The 19,911-nt window shown below is 41.6% G+C and overlaps 1 protein-coding gene across 3 annotated transcripts; it reads left to right on the top strand.

The window, feature by feature from the left end:
- Positions 1-2,807: 2,807 nt before the first annotated feature.
- Positions 2,808-18,154, top strand: LOC310994283 (uncharacterized protein). 3 transcript variants are annotated; one of them, XM_083982919.1, is made up of 7 exons: positions 2,808-3,077; positions 6,154-6,288; positions 8,687-9,125; positions 10,817-11,056; positions 12,922-13,289; positions 15,079-16,726; positions 17,006-18,154. In XM_083982919.1, the coding sequence occupies exons 2-7, from the start codon at positions 6,155-6,157 to the stop codon at positions 17,831-17,833; spliced, it is 3,657 nt and encodes a 1,218-aa protein (XP_083839045.1). In that variant the 5' UTR covers positions 2,808-3,077; position 6,154; the 3' UTR covers positions 17,834-18,154. The 3 variants fall into 3 exon arrangements, with proteins under 3 accessions (XP_083839045.1, XP_083839046.1, XP_083839044.1); XM_083982920.1 differs by having other exon boundaries at positions 8,687-8,736; positions 15,079-18,154; XM_083982918.1 differs by having other exon boundaries at positions 15,079-18,154.
- The last annotated feature ends 1,757 nt before the right edge of the window (positions 18,155-19,911 follow it).

Here is a 19,911-nt window from a genome sequence, read left to right as displayed (position 1 = left end):
TTCAGTGAATAATACAATCACTGTGTAAATGAAGACTTTTTATGAAAATATTTTGACCTCTGAACAAATCACTTTACACATGTTCATATTTATCACTTTACTTTACTTTTTTTTTTTTTTTTTTACATTTTATGATAGTTATGGCAAAATGGAAAAAGCCAGCTGAAACCCAACAATAAGCACATTACAAGCTAATGGTCCAGACAGTTTGTTCAGAGATAGCTCAGTCACCCACGACCCACGTAACCTCATTCATCATCTCTGTAGGTGTTGAAGAAACAATTGTATTACGTATGAGTAAGGTTTTTACAGGCCCCAAATACAGACACAAGACACAGTGGGTTGAAAAAACAAAAACGTATAATAATAACTTATGGAGAGGACCACGAATAACCACAGATGGCGGAAGCATTTAGAGAAAAGCTGTCCAGATTAAACACATACAGGTAATCCAAAGGGGAAATGAAAATGCGACAGAAACACAGGGAACTAAAGTATGAACTAACAGAGAACAAACGAGGCACAGAAACACAGAGCTGACCAACATGGACAAGGACAGGGGATTAACACAGGGCTACTAACGGACAAACTGACAAAAACAGTTAGAAAATACAGTGGTTAATAAATAAACATGGGAGCAGTGAGACACAGGAGGATAATCACACACAAGTGAGACACATCACAGAAGAACCACCACAGGAAACATGAACTGGAACAAACACAAACCATGAGTTGTCTGCTCAGCCAGGATATTGTGGTTGCACTGACCTGGTGGGCTGACGTCGTTCACATGATGTGAAAGTGATAGTGTGCATGTGTAACAACTTTTATTGCGGGCGCCCGTGCTGCCGCCTAAACATGCAACCTGGCAGCTGTCTGTGTTGTCTATATCCAGACCTGCCACGGAGTAAACACAACCCTATAAACAGTTTACAGTTTATTTTTATTTCAATGCCTATATATATACATGTACAGGTGCATCTCAATGTATTAGAATATCATGGAAAAGTTTATGTATGTCAGTAATTCAGTTCAAAAAAGTGAAACTAATATATTATATAGATCCATTACATACATACTGAAACATTTCATGTCTTTATGTATTGAATTTATTTTAATTGTAATGATTATGGCTTACATTTAATGAAGACCTAAAATTCAGCATCTCATAAAATTTGAATATTACAAAAGACCATTAAAGCAGAAGTAAGCGATCCGGTGGTTTTGGCTAACTTCCTGTCAGCCAATGGAGTTAGCAGTCCCCGCCCTCGTCCCTACGTCACCACATTCACGCGCATCCCTTGGCTGCACACACAGAGAGGACCGCCCCTTTATGCCGTTCTCTCTCCTCATTGGATAAAGGTTGTAGGATACAAGGAAAGTTTTCTCCTCGGCTTACAGCAGAGCAGAGTGACTGACAGACCCGTGTTTCAGACCAAACACTCTATATAAGTGATTGCCGTCGGAAGATAGAACTATTTAAGACTTATATTAACACAAATATTCCGCTTACTTCTGCTTTAAAAAAAACATTTTTAATATGGAAATGTTGGCCTTCTGAAAAGTATGTCCATCTACATGCACTCAATACTTGGGTGGGGCTATGACTTGGCTTGGAACTACTGGAAATGGACTTTTCCATGATAGCAAACATTTGTTTTAATGGATATTTCAACATTTTGGCAAATTTGCCTGTTACCATAATCCCTATAGTTTTAGGAGTAGGTTCATTACCTTTAATTGTCGGTGCAAGCTGTTTTGAGATCGGCTGGGGAGACGTGAGCTCTGCACGGCGCGCTGTATTTCGGGGCTTTCCCTCATCAAACTCATCAAATACACAATCCAACAACTCCAAAACGCACTTATGGACAAGTTGTGACCTGCACATTCACCACGCTGTGAGATAATAACAGAATGTTACAATGCAGTTGTTTTCGTGGTAAATACTTAACCGAAACTACATTCCCGACACGTCAAAAGCGAAAGTAGTTCCGAGTATTTGCTTCATGTGTCGTAATGTTACATAATTATATGTTATTATTCCATAGCGTGGTGAATGTGCAGGTCACAACTTGCCCATGAGAGCGTTTTGAAGTTGTTAGACTGTGTATTTAGTTTGATGAGGGAAACGTAGGAATACCATGAGCCTCCGTTGCGTTAGCTGAGCAGCTCACGTCTCTGCCCCGCCGATCTCAAAACAGCTTGCACCGACAATTAAAGGTAATGAACCTACTCCTAAAACTATAGGGATTATGGCAATAGGCGAATTTGCCGAAATGTTGAAATATCCCTTTAAGATCCCCATGCTAACATTCCAGTGAGTGAAAATCATTGCATCAAAAAGGGAAAAAAATAACAGCTGCAACAACAACCAAGAGCTCATATGATACAGAATGAGCTGGGCACAACTGATGACTAACACTGTGAACATGTTTAGCCAGTATAATGTTTCCACATCTACCTCATCAGGGCACAACTGAGCAGACTGGCCATCACCAGGCAGCGAGAGTGTTGTGTTGTGTGTGTGCGGAGTTGCATATTGTCACAGAAATGTATGTCACTGCTGTTTTTCTTCTTGCTATAGCTCACAGCATCGACCTGTGAGTGGCTCGCAGCTGTCCATGTTGTAATTGTTGTTTCACCTGCTGAAAATAGCGTCACTAAACAGTTTTGGTTCATTCACGTCGCCTCTCTCTACGGTTCCATGTTGCCGGGTTACTCTCCTCGCGTTTGGCATTGCGCAACACTAAATTTAGAGCTGCAGCTCTGTATCTGTTAACATACTCTGTAAAAATAGCAAGGAGGGAAACCTGCTCACCACAGGGGCGGACAGACAGGACCGACTGAGTGCAAGCTGGTCCACTTGGACAACAGAAACAGAATATAGGCAGACACAAGCAGAGAGGAAGACACACACACACACACACACACACATATACACGATTTACTACTGATCTAACGTAAAGTTTAGAGACAGACAGAGACAGATGTAGAGACTGCCGTTCTCCTTACACTGCCACTGGATACAGGGAATGTAAACAGTCTGACAGACTGTGAGAAAGACAGAAAGATATCAGGTAAGTCAGGATTGGCTAATTGGTCTCTCAGTTGTGTACTTGAATTTGTGATTGATTTTTTAAATTTATATAGCCTATACTTCAGGTTTGATAAGTGTTTCTAACCGGGAGTGCTTTCTTCAGCTTTGAAGGAACAGGGTTAGCAGTCTTTTCAGCTTGAGCTAAGCTACACACCCTGGAGGGGCCATGACAGCGTGTCTCCAGGGGTCATGTGACTGGCCGTCCACGCCCACATGCACTGCTGGCATGCCATGTCAGAGACCCTGCAGCTCTGGTTTTCTCTGGTGTCGTATTGACACATTTGCAGGTCGGCACGTGTCGGTGCTTCAGTTCTGCAGAGAAGCAGCAGTTTTGTCACTGTCATTGTCCCAGAGGTCCTTGTCAGATTTAAGAAACAAAAATACACTTTGGTTACAATCATGATTTTGGTTATCTGTAAATCCTGATGTTGTATCTCTAGTGTGGACTGGGCTGTTCTCCTAACCTTAACCAGTCTGCAGTGGTGGACAGTAACGGAGTACTGTACTTAAGTACATATCCAGAGGATTTGTAGTGAGTCCTTGAGTATTAGATTTCTTTGGTACTTATTACTCTTACTTGAATACATTTCCGAGACAAATATTTTTACTTTTACTCGAGTTAATTTCTAGGAAGGCTGAAAAGTACTGGTTACTTTCAGGTCTGCTATTTGTTTTTTCTAAAACCCTATTGGACACAAGCTGTGTTTGTCAAAGAAGGAAACCCTAACCCCTAAAAGCAGCACATCAGCAGCTGGTTTCAAAGAGTTCATTCTCAGAAACAGAGTTAAAAGGTCCTTAAATTCATTTAGAAAAAATGATAGTAATTCAATGATGTGAAAAATAAGAAATTTACTCTTACTTTGACTTAAAGTAAATTTAAATGCATGTACTTTGGGATTCTTAAGTACCTTTAAAAGCAAGTACTTTTTTACTCTTACTGGAGTAACATGTCGACTGAGCTACTTTTACTTGTATTTGACCAGTAGTATTTGTACTCTTAATCAAGTACTGGAGTCGAGTACTCTGTCCATCTCTGCCAGTCTGTGAATAAGTGCTATTGAGACAAACTGGACAAGATGAGACATTTTGGTTGAAGATAAAGCAGTTATATGGAGGATTGGAAAAAAATCTGTCTATAATCTCAGAATTCTGAAAAAAATAAAATGACTTTATGAAAACGATGGGTGGAGTTACTGAATTCTCAGCCATTCATTTGGGGATTTCTCTAACACAGTCATGAGATGGAGGAGGTCTGTGCTTATCATCTAATTTTAAGTTATCATCATTTTGGAAAAGTGAAGTGACCAGCTGTGCTGAGTATTACCGTGATTAAATCCATGTCTCTGATTTGAGAATGAATGGAAAGATGTGGGGTATTGTAGCAAACAACACAACTCAGTACAATAACATAGGACTACTGCATTTAGGGCATTTCGATATTGACATAATAAATTACATATTATTGCTTTACCCATGGATTATTTCCCTGTCTTCCATCAGTTTTTAGTTTGATTTTTACTGATTTCACTTCAGGCACTGTGAAGTGATGGTTAGTGCTCTTGCATTGCACCAAGAAGGTTCTGGATTTGATTCCTGAGCCCTTTTGTGAGGGATTCTCCAGCTTCGTCCCACAGTCCACAAACATACACATTAGGTTGATTCGGTAGGTATGCGTGTTGTTCATCTGTACATATGGCCCTGTGATAGACTGGTGACCTGCAGGCTGGGCCTTGCTCTCGCCCTATGTCAGCTGGGACAATGGATGGATGGTTTGACTTCATCCCTGAAATAAACTTGAAACATGAAAACTACTGCAGAGAGATAAACAGATGTAAGTTTTCCTCTCATTATGGTACGTTTGACTAGAGATTTGTTTGTTTATTATACGGATCCCCATTAGCTGCGGCAAAGCCACAGCTATTCTTCCTGGGGTCCAACAGTGTCAAATATACATTCAATAATACAAAAACAGAGACATTATATTAAAAAAAACAAAATTAAAAACAAAGAAAATACAAAAAACAAGTGAGCAATATGCCTCACCTAACAAAACAAAATCAGAGTGAGCGTTTCCACTTTGTTACTGTGCTTTATCCATTTTTTTGTTAGTAAGTAATCACATACTAAACGGGTTCTCTCACACACATAATATCTACATATTATATATGTATGCATTATTTCACAATCAACTTACACTTCATATCATATTGCATATACATTCATTCTACAGCATATAGATTCATTCTGCAGTTTACACATTATAATAACCCATATATATCTATATATCTATAAAAATATACAACATATTATACATATAAATATACCATGTTTTCCTATTTTGCTAAATACTTTTTGATTAGTATTTTGAATCGCTTAATGTTAGTGGTTAGTTTGATATTTTTAGGCAGTGAATTCCATTCTTTCATACCTCTATACAGCACAGTGCGCTTGATGACGTTAGATCTTGCTTTAGGTATTGTAAAGTTTCCTATGGCTGCATGTCTTGTGATATATGTATGGCTCTCTGCACTAAAGTTTGGTGACTCTAAACTGCCTGCAGGTGTGAATCTGAGTGGCTTGTATGTTGGTGCTGTGATAGACTGGTGACCTGTCTGTATGTCAGCTGGGATGGGCTGGGATTGCTGGGATGTCAGTGCTGATGTTCTGTCTGACTGTTATGAAGTCATGGTGCACTGGGGGTTTCATGTTGATGCTGCTGCTCCTGGAAGCATGTTGCTGTATAGAGTGACACACCACACTGAGAAGAGCACCAAAACAGGACCAGTGTCTTCATATGACTTGTATTTTGGGTATGTTCATTATGAACAGTGGAGCTTGTATTCCGCATGCTATTTATATGTGTGGAGATTAGTAATAAGTAAAATCTGTATTTTGACCTCAGCTACAGTATCTGGGGTGTGAAGATTCTTCACCAGCTCTTAAACACACCATCCACAGAGAAATTTAAGTCTCACTGCAGAACTGCAGAAAGTGAAATGTCTTTCTTGCTGCCGTCGCCACTGACCATTACTTATTTATATGTCTTTTGGCAACAGGATGATGTCCAAAAAGGGGGAGCAGAGGACATTCGGCAATGGGAGGCTGAGAGACCAGTGGGAGAAGAGAGCTCAAGTTGAGGCCGACCAGTGCAAACAAGAGTCCGAGTGGAAAGAAAAGAGCACTGTTAAAGTGTGAGAGACTTTGATTTTGAATATATGTATATTCATAATAGCGACAGTACAATATGTGAGGAAAACTTAAGCATCATACTAAGTTATGTTAGATTACAGCACAGGTCTTGAAAATATTCATTAGCTGTGGCTACAGGTGCATCGAAAGTGGAGCAGTGCTATTCATCAAAGGGCTTTGACATGATGTAATGTATTAGTATCATTATTATTACTACAACAATAATTCTTTTTAAAGGGATAGTTCAACATTTTGGCAAATTGGCCCATTGCCATAATCGCTACAGTCATAGCAGTAGGTTCGTTACCTTTATTTGTCGGTACGAGCTATTTTTGGAACGGCTGAGCGCAGCCACGAGCTGCTCAGAGCTACGCTACGGAGGCTAATGGGATTTCTTGGTTTCCCTCATCAAACTCATCAAATACACAATCCAATAACTCCAAAACGCTCTGGTGGACAAGTTGTGACCTGCACATTCACCACGCTATGAGATAATAACAGAACGTTATGAGACAGAGTTGTTTTTGAGGTAAATACAGAGACTACTTGCCAAAAAACTGTCCCTGAAGGCAACGTGCATCAGCGGTTTTGCATGAATTTACCCCTAAAACAACTCTGTCTGGTAACGTTCTGTTATTATCTCATAGCGTGGTGAATGTGCAGGTCACAACTTGTCCACCAGAGTGTTTTGGAGTTGTTGGATTGTGTATTTGATGAATTTGATGAGGGAAACCAAGAAATACCATTAGCCTCCGTAGCGTAGCTCAGAGGTTCTATAAATAGCTTGCACCGACCAGAGGCGCCGCTTGTGAACAGGCAAGGCAGGCAACTGCTTGGGGCCCCGAGCCATTAGGGGGCCCCCGAGGGCAGTTTTATCGACAGAAATATCTCAAAATGCGCTACCCGCAGTGACCGCACCCCCCTCCCCGTATCGTCGTATAGCGTCGATTTGCAATGACATCTCGGTAGGAAACCCCCCTAACGGGGCCCCATGTCATTCTCCGGACCTGATCTCATCTAACGTCAACCTGTATGATGCACCTTATCACTGGGAGTTTCTAATGAAGCCGAGGGAAAAAGAAGAGTCCACCTGGGAGCAAGACGAGAAGAAAAAAGAGGCTGAAGTAAAAATGAATGCAAGACAGTGGTGGTAAGTGGAGCAGAGTGTAACGTGAACAGTAAATAACTGTTGAACAATGACCGCGTCTAATGTTAGCTTCAGACCAGTGGTGACCAGTTAGTTAACGTTAGCGAGTGGGACTGCACTGGAGTGAGGGACTCGGTGCGTGCGGTTCTGGTGCTCCACTCGGGTACGGTCGTTAAGTGACAAAAAAAAGGAAAAAAAGAGCAAGGTTAACTTAACGTTATCTGCTGGCCTCCTTGGCAGCAAGTAACAACACTATTAACTTGCTAGCTAGCAGGGTGACATAGTAAAGCTATGTTACTGTATTGAAGTGAGTAGCCTATTATTATTATTATTATTATAATAATATGAAAGTGTAAAAGCTATTGGTGCTATGAAAGCTATGCCCAAGGAAAACATTTAAAAATCACTCTCTTATCTCTCCTCAGGATTATTATTTAGGTTTATGACAGCAGCAAATCAGAAGGACAAAGTGCCTCCTCCCAGTGCTGACAGTGAAAACTGTAAGTGTATATTGTCATAAAGAATCTTTAGAGGGCATGGCATATGTTATCAATTAAAGTAAAACTGTCTTTTTTCTTTTTTGTCATATCAGTTGAACGTACACCTCCAGTGAGACAGCAACACCTGCCCATCATGAAGACGACATGTCACCAGCTTACACCATAACTGGACATTTGGAATAAAAAAAGTTACAATTTCATAAATGTTTTGTTGGTGTTCGATTATTTATAAAATTATGGTGATAAACACTGGTTGGAGGGCCCCCTGGGGATTTTTGCTTAGGGCCCCAGCAGACTCTAAAATCGCCTCTGGCACCGACAATTAAAGGTAACAAACCTACTGCTATGACTATAGGGATTATGGCAATGGGCCAATTTGCCAAAATGTTGAACTATCCCTTTGAGTAGGTATAAGAAAATCCTGAAAGCAGGTTCACCAACACAGGCTAGCTACCACCTCTTTAGGGAGGGAGCTACAAAATGCACTGAGAATACAGACTTTCATACAACACGGTTATTATTGAAAAAGAGAGCCTGCTCTCAGTTGGCTTCCCTGAATAAATAAAGGTTTGAAATGAAATGAAATAATTTAAGCTGCTGACATCATCAGTGAAAAGTGTTTAAACTTGCATTCACACTGGGGCCAATGACCTTTAATGTCAAGAAATAAGGACAGAAGCCATTGAAATGTTTCACTGTATCTGCTCATCTTAACAATAAAGGGGTTTATGTTTTTTTTTGTCTTTTCTCCAGACTTTTCTCTAAGTGGACTTATCACTGGTCGGTTGTAAATGGAGCAAAAGGTGAGATGTCTGACTTCAGGAAGGTCACATGTGGCCGAGCTGAGGCTGAAAAAAATAAACCAAAAATTAAATTCAAAATCGTTCCTCCTCCTCCCAAAACAAAACCTGAGCCTCCGCCCCCACCTCCTCCCAGGAGGACAGCTTCTCCCAAACCTCAAATCGTGAAACGCAAAGTAGTTGTGGATATGTTCAGCATATGTTGGAAAGACTCTTGGATGAGCCTGAAACCTCCGAAGTATCTTTACCTGAGAGCCAAAGAGGCCAAAGCAGGAATCCCAGGATTCACGACCATAGAGCTGACTAACAACAGGAAGTACAAACCAAAGGTGTACAAATCAGAGGCGGAATTGACGTTTCCTTCTTATAAATGGGGTGACTCCTGGAAACAGGTAACAACACTGACACACACTCTTATCTTCACATAAAAACATGAACCCACATCATACTTCTAAAGGTTTGCAGCCATGTTTGTCCTGCTGTGTGAGTTGGGGTCGATGTCTGTTAGTTTGATGAGACACAAGATGAAGGTGGGCGCCAGAAGACAGTGGACACGGCAGCCGCCAGAGAATTACATTCGCCCCATGTCTCTGGCACACCTGGACCTGCCAACCTGCTGCCATCTCATCAGCCCACACTGGATGGTCGTTGGGACATTTACGATGACTGTGGACCCACATCTCTCTGCACTAATTAGGAACAATGGTTAAAAGAATAGTTCACCCAAAATTCAAATTTCTCAATTTCTCAACTCATTATCTACTTACCCTCATGTCGACTAAGGGCTGGGAGAAGTTTCAGAGTCCTCCGTGGCTTCTCTGAGTTACAGGGGGTCTCGGCGTAGCAGTGCATGTCCATATAACGGTTGCAAATGGATACCAACTGTCTTCGTAACAAAAAGACACACCAAAAAACATTCCAAATACCTCCATGCTGCTCGTACGTAATGTCCGTCTTGTATTGAAGCCCCGAAATGCGAAATCTTGCGAGATTTGGACGGACCAGGAAGAGGAACGTCCGTTACAAACAAGTTTGAAATATAGACTTATATAATTTTTTTGGAACAATTTCGCATTTCGGGGCTTCAATACAAGACGGACATTACATACGAGCAGCATGGAGGTATTTGGATGTTTTTTGGTGTGTCTTTTTGTTACGAAGACAGTTGGTATCCATTTGCAACCGTTATTATGGACATGCACTGCTACGCCGAGACCCCTTGTAACTCAGACAAGCCACGGATAACTCTGAAACTTCTCCCAGCCCTTAGTCGACATGAGGGTGAGTAGATAATGAGTGCAATTTGAATTTTGGGTGAACTATCCCTTTAAATACTTAACACTTCTTCTTGTGCCTTGTTTTTTCACCATGGCTAATCAAAATAATATATTATTTTAAGTGTCTTAATGACAATACGCGCTAGAGCTCATGGGAAATGCAGTCTTCATTCTAGAAAAACACTATCGCTTTTGTCCACAGGGGTCGCCAAAATCAACACAAATGAAAGTTCTTTGTAGGGGCTTTACTGTAATAACTCACCCTCTCAAAGTCTCTCGAGCTCGAACTCGAGTCTTCACATATATTGTCTAACATGTGTTCTCACCAGTTCACAGAGATGTTTGTTATACGACCTTAAAAGGTGAACATCGGTCACTTCAAAACTATATCAGAAATAGTCATACAGTCTTTGGTTACACAGTCTTGCATTTGTACACATGAGTTATATCAAAATTTCCCATTACATGAGCTTCATACAGTATAGTTTAACTGTACCTAACCCCTTGCTCTCTCATAATAAGGTGTAAGTGCTAACTGGAGCCATAAACCACCAAGACACAAGGATTGCAATCAATTCTTCCATTGATTTAATCATTAATATAACCACACTAGCATCCAGTCTGAAGGACAAAGGATTTGTGTTGATATTTGCCTAAAGAGAAGAGGTGCCTCTCATAATATCAACTGGAAAAAACAACTGTCTCTAACCAGACCATGAGGTGAAACACGGTTTAACACGGTTTAAAGAAGACTAGCAACCAGTGAAGATTCTGTAAACATCTTTTCTCTTTGTTCTTGTTTCCAGGTGAAGAGTCCGTGTAGTACGGAGGTCTGTGAGGAGAAACCCTTTCAATGGGAGGTCATATATGATAGAGAACTAGTTTGCAGTACTAAGGTGGACGAGTATTCTCTTCCTGTTTGGGCTGGGACATGGAAGCTTATGAACTTTGCCTTCAGACAGCAGAAAGCCATGTGGGATTGTATCTGGCCCGATTACCCTCAAAAGCACACCATGTCTGATGAAGTACAGCAACTGGAGGAGCAGGTGGGGATCATCATGTCATCACTGTTCGAGTTTTCTTGTTTCCTTTTTTTTACTCTTATTTCTTTATTTGTTCATTTAGAAATAGAATAAAGGGATACTTCACCCAAAATCGATAATTCACTAATTTTCTACTCACCATAGATAGATAGATAGATAGATAGATAAACTTTATTGTCTGTCACGAGTGACAGAAATTCGTCTTTGACAGGCTCAATAAAAACACTAAGAAACAAACAGACATTAAAAACAACAATGTTGTGCAATCATTCTAAAAAAAGGAGGGGGGGGCTGTTAAAGGCAGCAGAATGTTCATTTCTTATTGTTCAGGATGGTTATTGCAGAGGGGATGAAAGATTTTTTGTAGATGTTTTTCCTGGCCAGTGGGACCTTATGGCGTTTGCCTGATGGCAGCAGCTGGAAGCAGTGGTGAAGGGGGTGGGAGGAGTCTTCTGTGATCAGGGTGGCCTTCCTGATCACAGACCGGCTGTACAGTTCTGAGAGGGGGGTTTGTGGTGCTCCAATGATTTTGCTGGCCTGGTTAACTGTGCGGGAAAGTTTGATCTTGTGTTTGGATGAGAGGAGGCTGTACCAGGAAGAGATATTGAAGGTGAGTAGGGATTCAATGAGGGACTGGTAGACCAGAGTTAAAACATGTGTGCTGACGTTGAAAGTCCTTAATTTCCTCAGCAGGTAGAGGCGCTGTTGTGATTTTTTAAAAATGGTGTCTGCATGCTGAGAGAAGGAGAGGCAGTTGTCCAGGTCAGTTCCCAGGTATTTAAAAGACTCAACCTGCTCCACCAGCTGACCCTGGATGCTGAGTGGTTTGAAAAAAGCAGTTGCTGACTCCCTTCTGCCCCCACAGCACAGCTCTTTGGTCTTCTGGACATTTAGCTCAAGACAAAGCTGGTTAAAAGTCTGTGCCAGGTTTTCAACAGCCTGCTGATACCGGTCCAGAGCAGTGGTGTCGGTCAGGTGAGCCACCAGGGCCATGTCATCCGCATATTTAAAAAGGCTGATCCCCTCGCTGTTACAGGTGATGTTGTTTGTGTACACAGAGAAGAGAACAGGAGATAAAACACAACCCTGGGGAACACCTGTGTTTAAAATCAGCTTCTTTGATTTAAAACCATTTTTAAATCATGCCAAGGAAGGGTTCGGAGAACTTTCAGAGTTATCAAAACACTTTTAGAGTTCCATAATGGCGGCGGATAGAGCTCACTTTTGAATTGTCCAAAACACACACTATGAAACATCCAGATACCTCCATACTGCTCGTCTATACTGACCCAAGTGTCCTGAAGCCGCGGCATGAAAAAGTTGTTCGTAAAAAAATTATTTGATCTCTGTTTTTAGCCTTGTTGTAGTAGTAGCTCCCAGTGGCTCTGGTGATGTTTGTGCGCAGATGTTTGTTCATCCATTCACACTGGGACCATGGAAGAACATCTCAAAGCAAATCTTGCGCATCTCGCACAGTCACTGGGAGCTACTACAACAATGCTAAAAACAGAGATCAAATTATTTTTTTCCGAACAACTTTTTCATGCTGCGGCTTCAGGACACTTGGGTCAGTACAGACGAGCAGTATGGAGGTATCTGGATGTTTCACAGTGTGTGTTTTGGACGATTCAAAAGTGAACTCTATTCGCCACCATTATATGAAAATCCGCTGGAACTCCGAAAGCGTTTTGGTAACTCCGAAAGTTCTCCAAACCCTTCGTTGGCATGACGGTGAGTAGAAAATTGGTGAATTATCGATTTTGGGTGAAGTAGACAAATTGTAATGCAAACTGTATTTCAAGTCTGAGACCAGATGCCAAGTGCAACCAGAACTGTGACTAAGAATCTGTGTTGTGATTAAAATACAGAATGAGCCTTATGGCTGGGAGGAGTCATGGAAACTGTCTGGGGCAGAGTTTGAAGATGAGGATGAGGATGAGGATGAGGATGAGGATGAAGATGAAGATGAAGATGAAGATGAAGATGAATATGAAGATGAGGATGAAGATGAAGACGAGGATGAGTATGAAGATGAAGATGAAGATGAGGAAGAAGAGGATGAGGAGACACCAACAACAAGCTTCTTGAGCACTAACAACACAATGACAATGAGCATAGTCAACGTGTTCCTGCCTGACTGGACCGACTCCTGGCAGCTGTCTGCAGCTCCTCCAGAGGAGAACAGAGAACGTGAGAGGAACTGGAGCTCCTGCTGGGGATACAGGCAGCAGTTCAGGTGTGGCCCTGTGTTCTATTTCTAAAACTATACACTATACAATAAGGATTTACATTGATCAGGCATGACATTCTGACCACTGACAGATGAAGTGAATAACACTTCATCATAGCACCTGTTAAAGGGATAGTAGCATTTTTTTTTTAAGTGGGGTTGTATGATCTACAAATAGCCCCTATAAGTACTTTAATTGCAGTAGAAGACTCTCTGCACTCCTCCCGTTAGCAACGCCAGCCCATAGCCCTGCCCAGAGATTTACAACATACAGTGTTATGAACAGACCCAAAGAAACGGCCTGTTTTCGCGGCCTAAAAGAGGTTTTACCTAAAAAGACATACACAGTTCCATTGTTCGCTATAATATCATTTTTTCCAGCCCTTCTAAGTGCAGGAAAAACACAGTTTTTATTTGGACCTAACCAACTCACATATCCCTCCGCCCAGGGTTAGCGCCCGCCGATCAGCAGTTGGTTAGGTCCAAATAAAAACTTTAAAACTTTTTCCTGCACTTTGAGGGGCTGGAAAAAATTATATTATAGCGAACAATGGAACTGTGTATTTTCTTTTAGGTAAAACCTCTTTTAGGCCGTGAAAATAGGCCGTTTCTTTGGGTCTGTTCACAACACTGTATGTTGTAAATCTCTAGGCAGGGCTATGGGCTGGCGTTGCTAACGGGAGGAGTGCAGAGAGTCTTCTACTGCAATTAAAGTACTTAGGGGCTATTTGTAGATCATACAACCACACTTAAAAAAAATGCTACTATCCCTTTAATAGGTGGGATATATTAGGCAGCAGGTGAAGATGTTGTCCTCAGAGTTGATGTGTTAGAAGCAAGAAAAATGTTCAGTGTAAGGATTTGATCCAGCTCTCCAAGGAGGACTGGGTCTCTCATGCTGCAGCTGCAGCTCTTGTGGGCTGTTCCTGGTCTGCAGTGGTCAGGATCTATCAAAAGTTGGTCCAAGGAAGGAAGAGTGGTGAAGCGGCCACAGGCTCATTGATACACGTGGAGAGAGAAGGCTGACCCGTGTGCTCCCATCCAACAGACCAGATACTGTTGCTCAGACTGCTGAACAAGTTCATACTGGTTCTGATAGAAAGCTGTCAGAACACACAGTGCAGTGCAGTTTGTTGTGTATTTGGCAGCAAAAGGGACCAACACAATATTAGACAGGTGGTCATGATGTTAGGTCTGATCGGTGTATTTGCTATTATTTCTTAGCCCCTGCTGAGAATGTGAAACTCACAAACATAGCTTTATTTTTAGACTCCTTCATTTCATTTTTTATCAAATGTTACTCAAACAGATGGAGATAGAATATTTGTTGGGAACAGTTTTTTCAGTGAATTAGTTTGGTGCTCTACTAAGGAAGCTAGATGTGTGTGTTTGAAGGGAAATTACCGTTTTTTACAATCTGGACCTTATTTCTAGCATAAAATACGATCATTTACTCACCCAGATAACTTTGGTGTCATTATAAGTCATTCTGACGAAATTAGATCCAGCCGAGAGCCGCGTATATCCGTATAATGTGAGTCAACATGACAGCGGAATGCAGCCTCTAAATAACACATTATCTACAGAGAAACTCGTTCATTTCACCAATATTTAGTTATGATCTTCTTTGTTGTTGTTTTTCTGTCACTTCCTGGATAAAGGTTTTATTCAACATTGACAAAGCCTATATATATTAAATTAAACACATCAAATCCTTTTTTAACTGATTTTAACTTTTGTATCTGAATCTTATGAATTAAACTGAACAGTACTACATTTCTCTGTGGGTTCACAGGTGGCGCACGGCTTCACTGGCTGCCGATCATCAGCACAGCGACATGATGATGAGGAGACGTAGAAGCTTAAACCTCGTCCTCACATCACAGCTAGAGATGTCAAGCAGCCCAGAGTGGACGGATGCGTGGAGGACGATGAAGGGATGGAAAGCACCCGGGGCAGATTTGGAGGAAGAAGAAGAGATGGAGGTGGAGGAGGAAAGGGATGGCTCAGCTGAAGAGGAGGACGAGGGAGTGGACGAAGAGGAGTATGAGGAGGAAGACGAAGATGATGAAAGTGAAGAATGCAAACAAATATGCAGGGAAGAGAGGGACAAAGACAAAGAAATTAACAAGGATGATAAGGATGAAGGAGTAGAGGAGGAGGACGAGGAGGTGGAGGAGGAAGAAGAAGAAAGTGAAGAACTGAATGAGGATGTCAAAACAGTACATGAGGGTAAGGAAGAACAGGGAGTGAGAGACCAACAAGTACACAAGAAAGAGGAGGATGAAAACAATGATGGGGAAGAAGAAGAGGAGGAGGAGGAGGAGGAGGAGGACAATGAAACTGAGGAGGAGAATGAAGAGGATGAGGAGGAAAAGAAGGTGAAGGAAATAGTAGATGAAAAGGCAGAGGAGGCTGAGCAAGAGGAAAAATTGGCAGATAAAAAGAAGGAGGTGGAGGACGAGGAGGATGAGGAAGAAGAGGAGGAGGATGACGACGAGGAGGAGGAGGAAGAGGAGGAGGATGAGAAGCCAGCCAGTGAAAAAGAGGAGGAGGAACAGAAGGAAGATGAGGATATTGAAGAGGTGAAAATAACAAATGAAAAGGAAGAGGAGGATAAAACAGCAAATGAAGAGGAGGAAGAGGAGGAGGAGGAGGAGAAAGAGGAGGAGGAGGAAGAAGAGGAGGAGGATGAGAAGCCAGCAAGTGAAAAAGAGGAGGAACAAAAGGAAGATGAGGATATTGAAGAGGTGAAAATAACAAATGAAAAGGAAGAGGAGGATAAAACAGCAAATGAAGAGGAGGAAGAGGAGGAGGAGGAGGAGGAGGAGAAAGAGGAGGAGGAGGAAGAAGAGGAGGACAAAGAAAATGTGGAAAATATAAAAGAGGAGGAGGAAGAAAAAGAAGCAGATGATAAAGAAAAGAAGATGAAAAATGAAACAGATGAGATCCATGGAAATGAAGACAGTGCTGAGGAAGAGGAGGAGGAGAAGGAGGGAGAAAAAGAGGATGGAGTGGTGGGGGTCAATAAGAGGGACAGAAAGGAAGTACACAAAAAAGAGGACAACAGAGAGGAGGAGGAGGAGGAGGAGGAGGATGAAGATGAGGTGGGCAGTGAAGACTATGAGACAGCCAGCACAGGGGATGAAGATGACGACGAGAAAGGGGACAAGATGGAGGAAGACAACGACAAAGAAGAGGGGGATGAAGATGAAGAAGAGAACATGGAGGCCAACAAGACGGCCAGAGGAGGGGAGGATGATGATGACCACGAGAAAGTGGGGAAAAAGGAGGAAGACAACAACAAAGACGACGAAGCAAAAGATGAGGAGGAAGAGGAAACTGAGGGCAAACAGACGGTCAATTCAGGGGAGAATGATGATGATGATGATGAGAAAATGGAAGTGAAAGAGGAAGACGACAATGAAGAAGAGGAGGATGAAGTCGAAGATGAGGAGGAGGAGACAGAGGACCATCAGACTGTCAATTCGGGGGAGAAAGATGACCATGAGAAAATGGAAAAGAAGGAGGAAGAGAACAATGAAGATGACGAGGATGAAGATGAAGAGGAGGAGGAGGAGGAGGAGGAGGAGGAGGAGGAGGAGGAGGAGGAGGAGGAGGAGGAGGACAAGGAGGAGGAGAAACAGACAGCCAAAACAGTGGAGGATGATGACCATGAGAAAATGGAAAAGAAGGTGGAAGACAACAATGAAGAAGAGGAGGATGAAGTTGAAGATGAGGAGGAAGACGACAATGAAGAAGAGGAGGATGAAGTTGAAGATGAGGAGGAGGACACTGAGGACAAAGAGACAGCCATTGCAGTGGAGGATGAAGACCATGAGAAAGTGGAAAAGAAGGTGGAAGACAACAATGAAGACGATGAGGAGGAAGACAACAATGAAGAAGAGGAGGATGAAGCTGAAGATGAGGAGGAAGACGACAATGAAGAAGAGGAGGATGAAGCTGAAGATGAGGAGGAGGCTGAGGACGCTGTGAAAGTGGAAAAGAAGGAACAGAACAACAAGGAGAAGGAGGAGGAGGAGGAGGAGGAGACAGTGGACAGGAAAGAGGACAACAGAGCAAAAGTTGGACAGAAGGAAAAGAAGCCACGTAAACGGGTCAAACGCAAACCCGACGTCCCGCTTCACCTGCAGTTTCACAAGCTGAACACGTCCTTCTCCTCCTGGAAGAAGTCGTGGATGGTGGCGGTGGCTCACAGGACGGGGGAGGAGAACGAAGACGAGGAGGACGAGGAGGAGGAGGGGACGGAGGAGTGGCAGGCCTGGAGACAGTCCTGGAGGTTTTGTCGCTGGAAGAAGCCGGATGAGGACGAAGTGACGTGTTTCTCCACGGAGCACCGCACGCAGAGACACACGGGACTGATGATGCAGGTGGACAATAGCATGAGCCAGAGTGAATGGACTCTCAGCTGGAAGATGACCAAGAAAACAGAAAAGGAAGAGAACACTGAAGAGGAGGAGGAGGAGGAGGAGGAAGAAGATGAAGATGAAGAGGAAGAAGAGGAGGAGGATGAGGAGGAAGAAGTTTGAAATGTTGAGCCTATAGATTATGAATGGTGAAGTAGAGCAGTGGCATTTTAGGGATGTAAAAATAAATAAATGCTGGTTGTTGGTGTCAAACCTCAATACTAAGATACGGAATATCCTGGAAATGAAGTTTAAACAGCACTAATGTACATAAAACTACGGAGGCGTATTGCACTTGAATAATGAAAAAAAAAATCCTGTTTTTCTGAGTAATTTATTTTTTGGTTTGTTTTTCAGGAAAATTATTTCTGTTTTTCTGACAAATTTTTCCCTCTGTTTTTCGTGGTAATTTTCTTCCTCCTGTTTTTCGGGGTAATTTTTTTCTGACTTAGCTATTGAGATTTCAAAATCCCGTGAGAAGAGTGACACTCTGAGGTGGTGTTCTGTAATAACAGGTAGTTTCCTTTCAATATAAATCTGAATTTACTTAGAAAATAATAAAAAATAAGAAAAATGAGTGGGGTTTTCCTTTGAAAATCTACAATGCCGGTGATAGATCGACTGTATTTTTCGTGGAGTATATCCATGGATTTAAGATGTGATAGATCCGTGATGAAGTGGAGACCTGACTGCAGCGGTTAAACGTTACTTGCAAGTGGGCGCTTCTCGCGGGATTTTGAAAAATTATCCCGAAAAACTGGAGGAAAAAAAATTACCACGAAAGACATAAAAAAATTTGTCAGAAAAACAGGGAAAGAATTCAAATATTCAAAAAAACAAACAAACCAAAAAATAAATTACTCAAGTGAATGCAATACGCTTCTGTATATAACACCGACTCTCTGCTCAGATTCAAGTTCATATTAGCTACTTCATTTCAAACCCAAATTTTGCAAATGTATATTTTCATTTCTCGTGAAATTTCATTTTTATATCTCTGGTCACTCTGTTGGTTATGATAATACTCACTACAGCGAGGGGTTACATCATGTTACATTATGTGTGTATGACATAACTGTTTCTAGCTCTATATCTGAAACACACTAAAAATGCAAACACATATCAGCACCACATATGGTGAAACTACAGGAATTTCTGCTTGAAGGCAGTGATACTTATAAAAACCATTTGATTAAACTGAACTGTAAAAAGAATATAATGTAACTGTATAAGTCAAACGATGCTGGAGATGATGAGGTGAAGATGATATGTCACAATATCATGTCACAATTTACAGGAAACCAGTCTTAACAATTTGTATAACAGCATGCATTTTTATTGCATTGTTTAAACGTGAAATATGAAACTGCAGCTTTTATTAAATATCATGTATGTGTTAAACTAGTCTGTGTTGTTTTGTTGGTAACTTCCATTGGTGCCACTCCATGACAACAGCTCAACAGATGAACCTGATGACAGTAATAGACAGCGTGGTGTGTTGATAGAAACAAACAATAAAAAGTTGGTGTTCATGTGATATCAATCAGAAATGACAGAGGCAGAGTTTGTGTTGTTATGTACGGAAGCGTATTGCTGCCACACCGAGAAAAAAAAGTTGACATTGACACTTTTCACAATATAACGTGAAAAAAAATCACATTTAAAAAACGTGATAATTTCACAATATAACGTGAAAAAGATATTGTCAAGACATGAAAAATATATTGTTATAACAATAAACTTGAACTGAACCCTCTTCTTCGCTCGGTGTGGCAGCAATACGCTTCTTCAGTTCTGCAGTTTTAGACTAACAGAAACAATTTGAGAGGCAAGGCAATTTTATTTGTATAGCCCGTTTTTACAGACAGTTTGTCTCAAAGGGCTTTACATGGCATCACAACAACATCCTCTGCCCTTAGACCCTCACATCCACTGAGGAAAAACTCCATGGAAAACCCTTTTAACAGGGAAAAATTGGAGAAACCTCAGGGTGAGCAACAGAGGAGGGATCAAGGATGGACAGACGTGCAAGAGATGTTGTTACAGACAAGAAAACAGTTTACAACAGAGAATGTGAGAAACATGGAAATGTTAACAACAACTGACTTAAACCTCTGTAAACCAGTGTGAAAACAAAGTAGCGCTGTAACAAACTATTCTGGTATTTATTGTGTAACAGGTGTCATTTGGATCTGACCTGT

This window comes from Trachurus trachurus, assembly GCF_905171665.1.
Source record: "Trachurus trachurus genome assembly, chromosome: 12".
Lineage (NCBI taxonomy): Eukaryota > Metazoa > Chordata > Actinopteri > Carangiformes > Carangidae > Trachurus > Trachurus trachurus.
The sequence above is the reverse complement of the archived record's forward strand: the minus strand, read 5'-3'. Positions and strand labels throughout refer to the sequence as shown.

Excerpts from the sequence above, each read along its gene's own strand:
- LOC310994283 (XM_083982918.1), top strand. The coding sequence starts at position 6,155 with ATGATGTCCAAAAAGGGGGAGCAGAGGACATTCGGCAATGGGAGGCTG. Across the intron at positions 9,126-10,816 it reads GGGGTGACTCCTGGAAACAG|GTGAAGAGTCCGTGTAGTAC; the intron begins GTAACAACACTG and ends TCTTGTTTCCAG. Across the intron at positions 13,290-15,078 it reads GGATACAGGCAGCAGTTCAG|GTGGCGCACGGCTTCACTGG; the intron begins GTGTGGCCCTGT and ends GTGGGTTCACAG.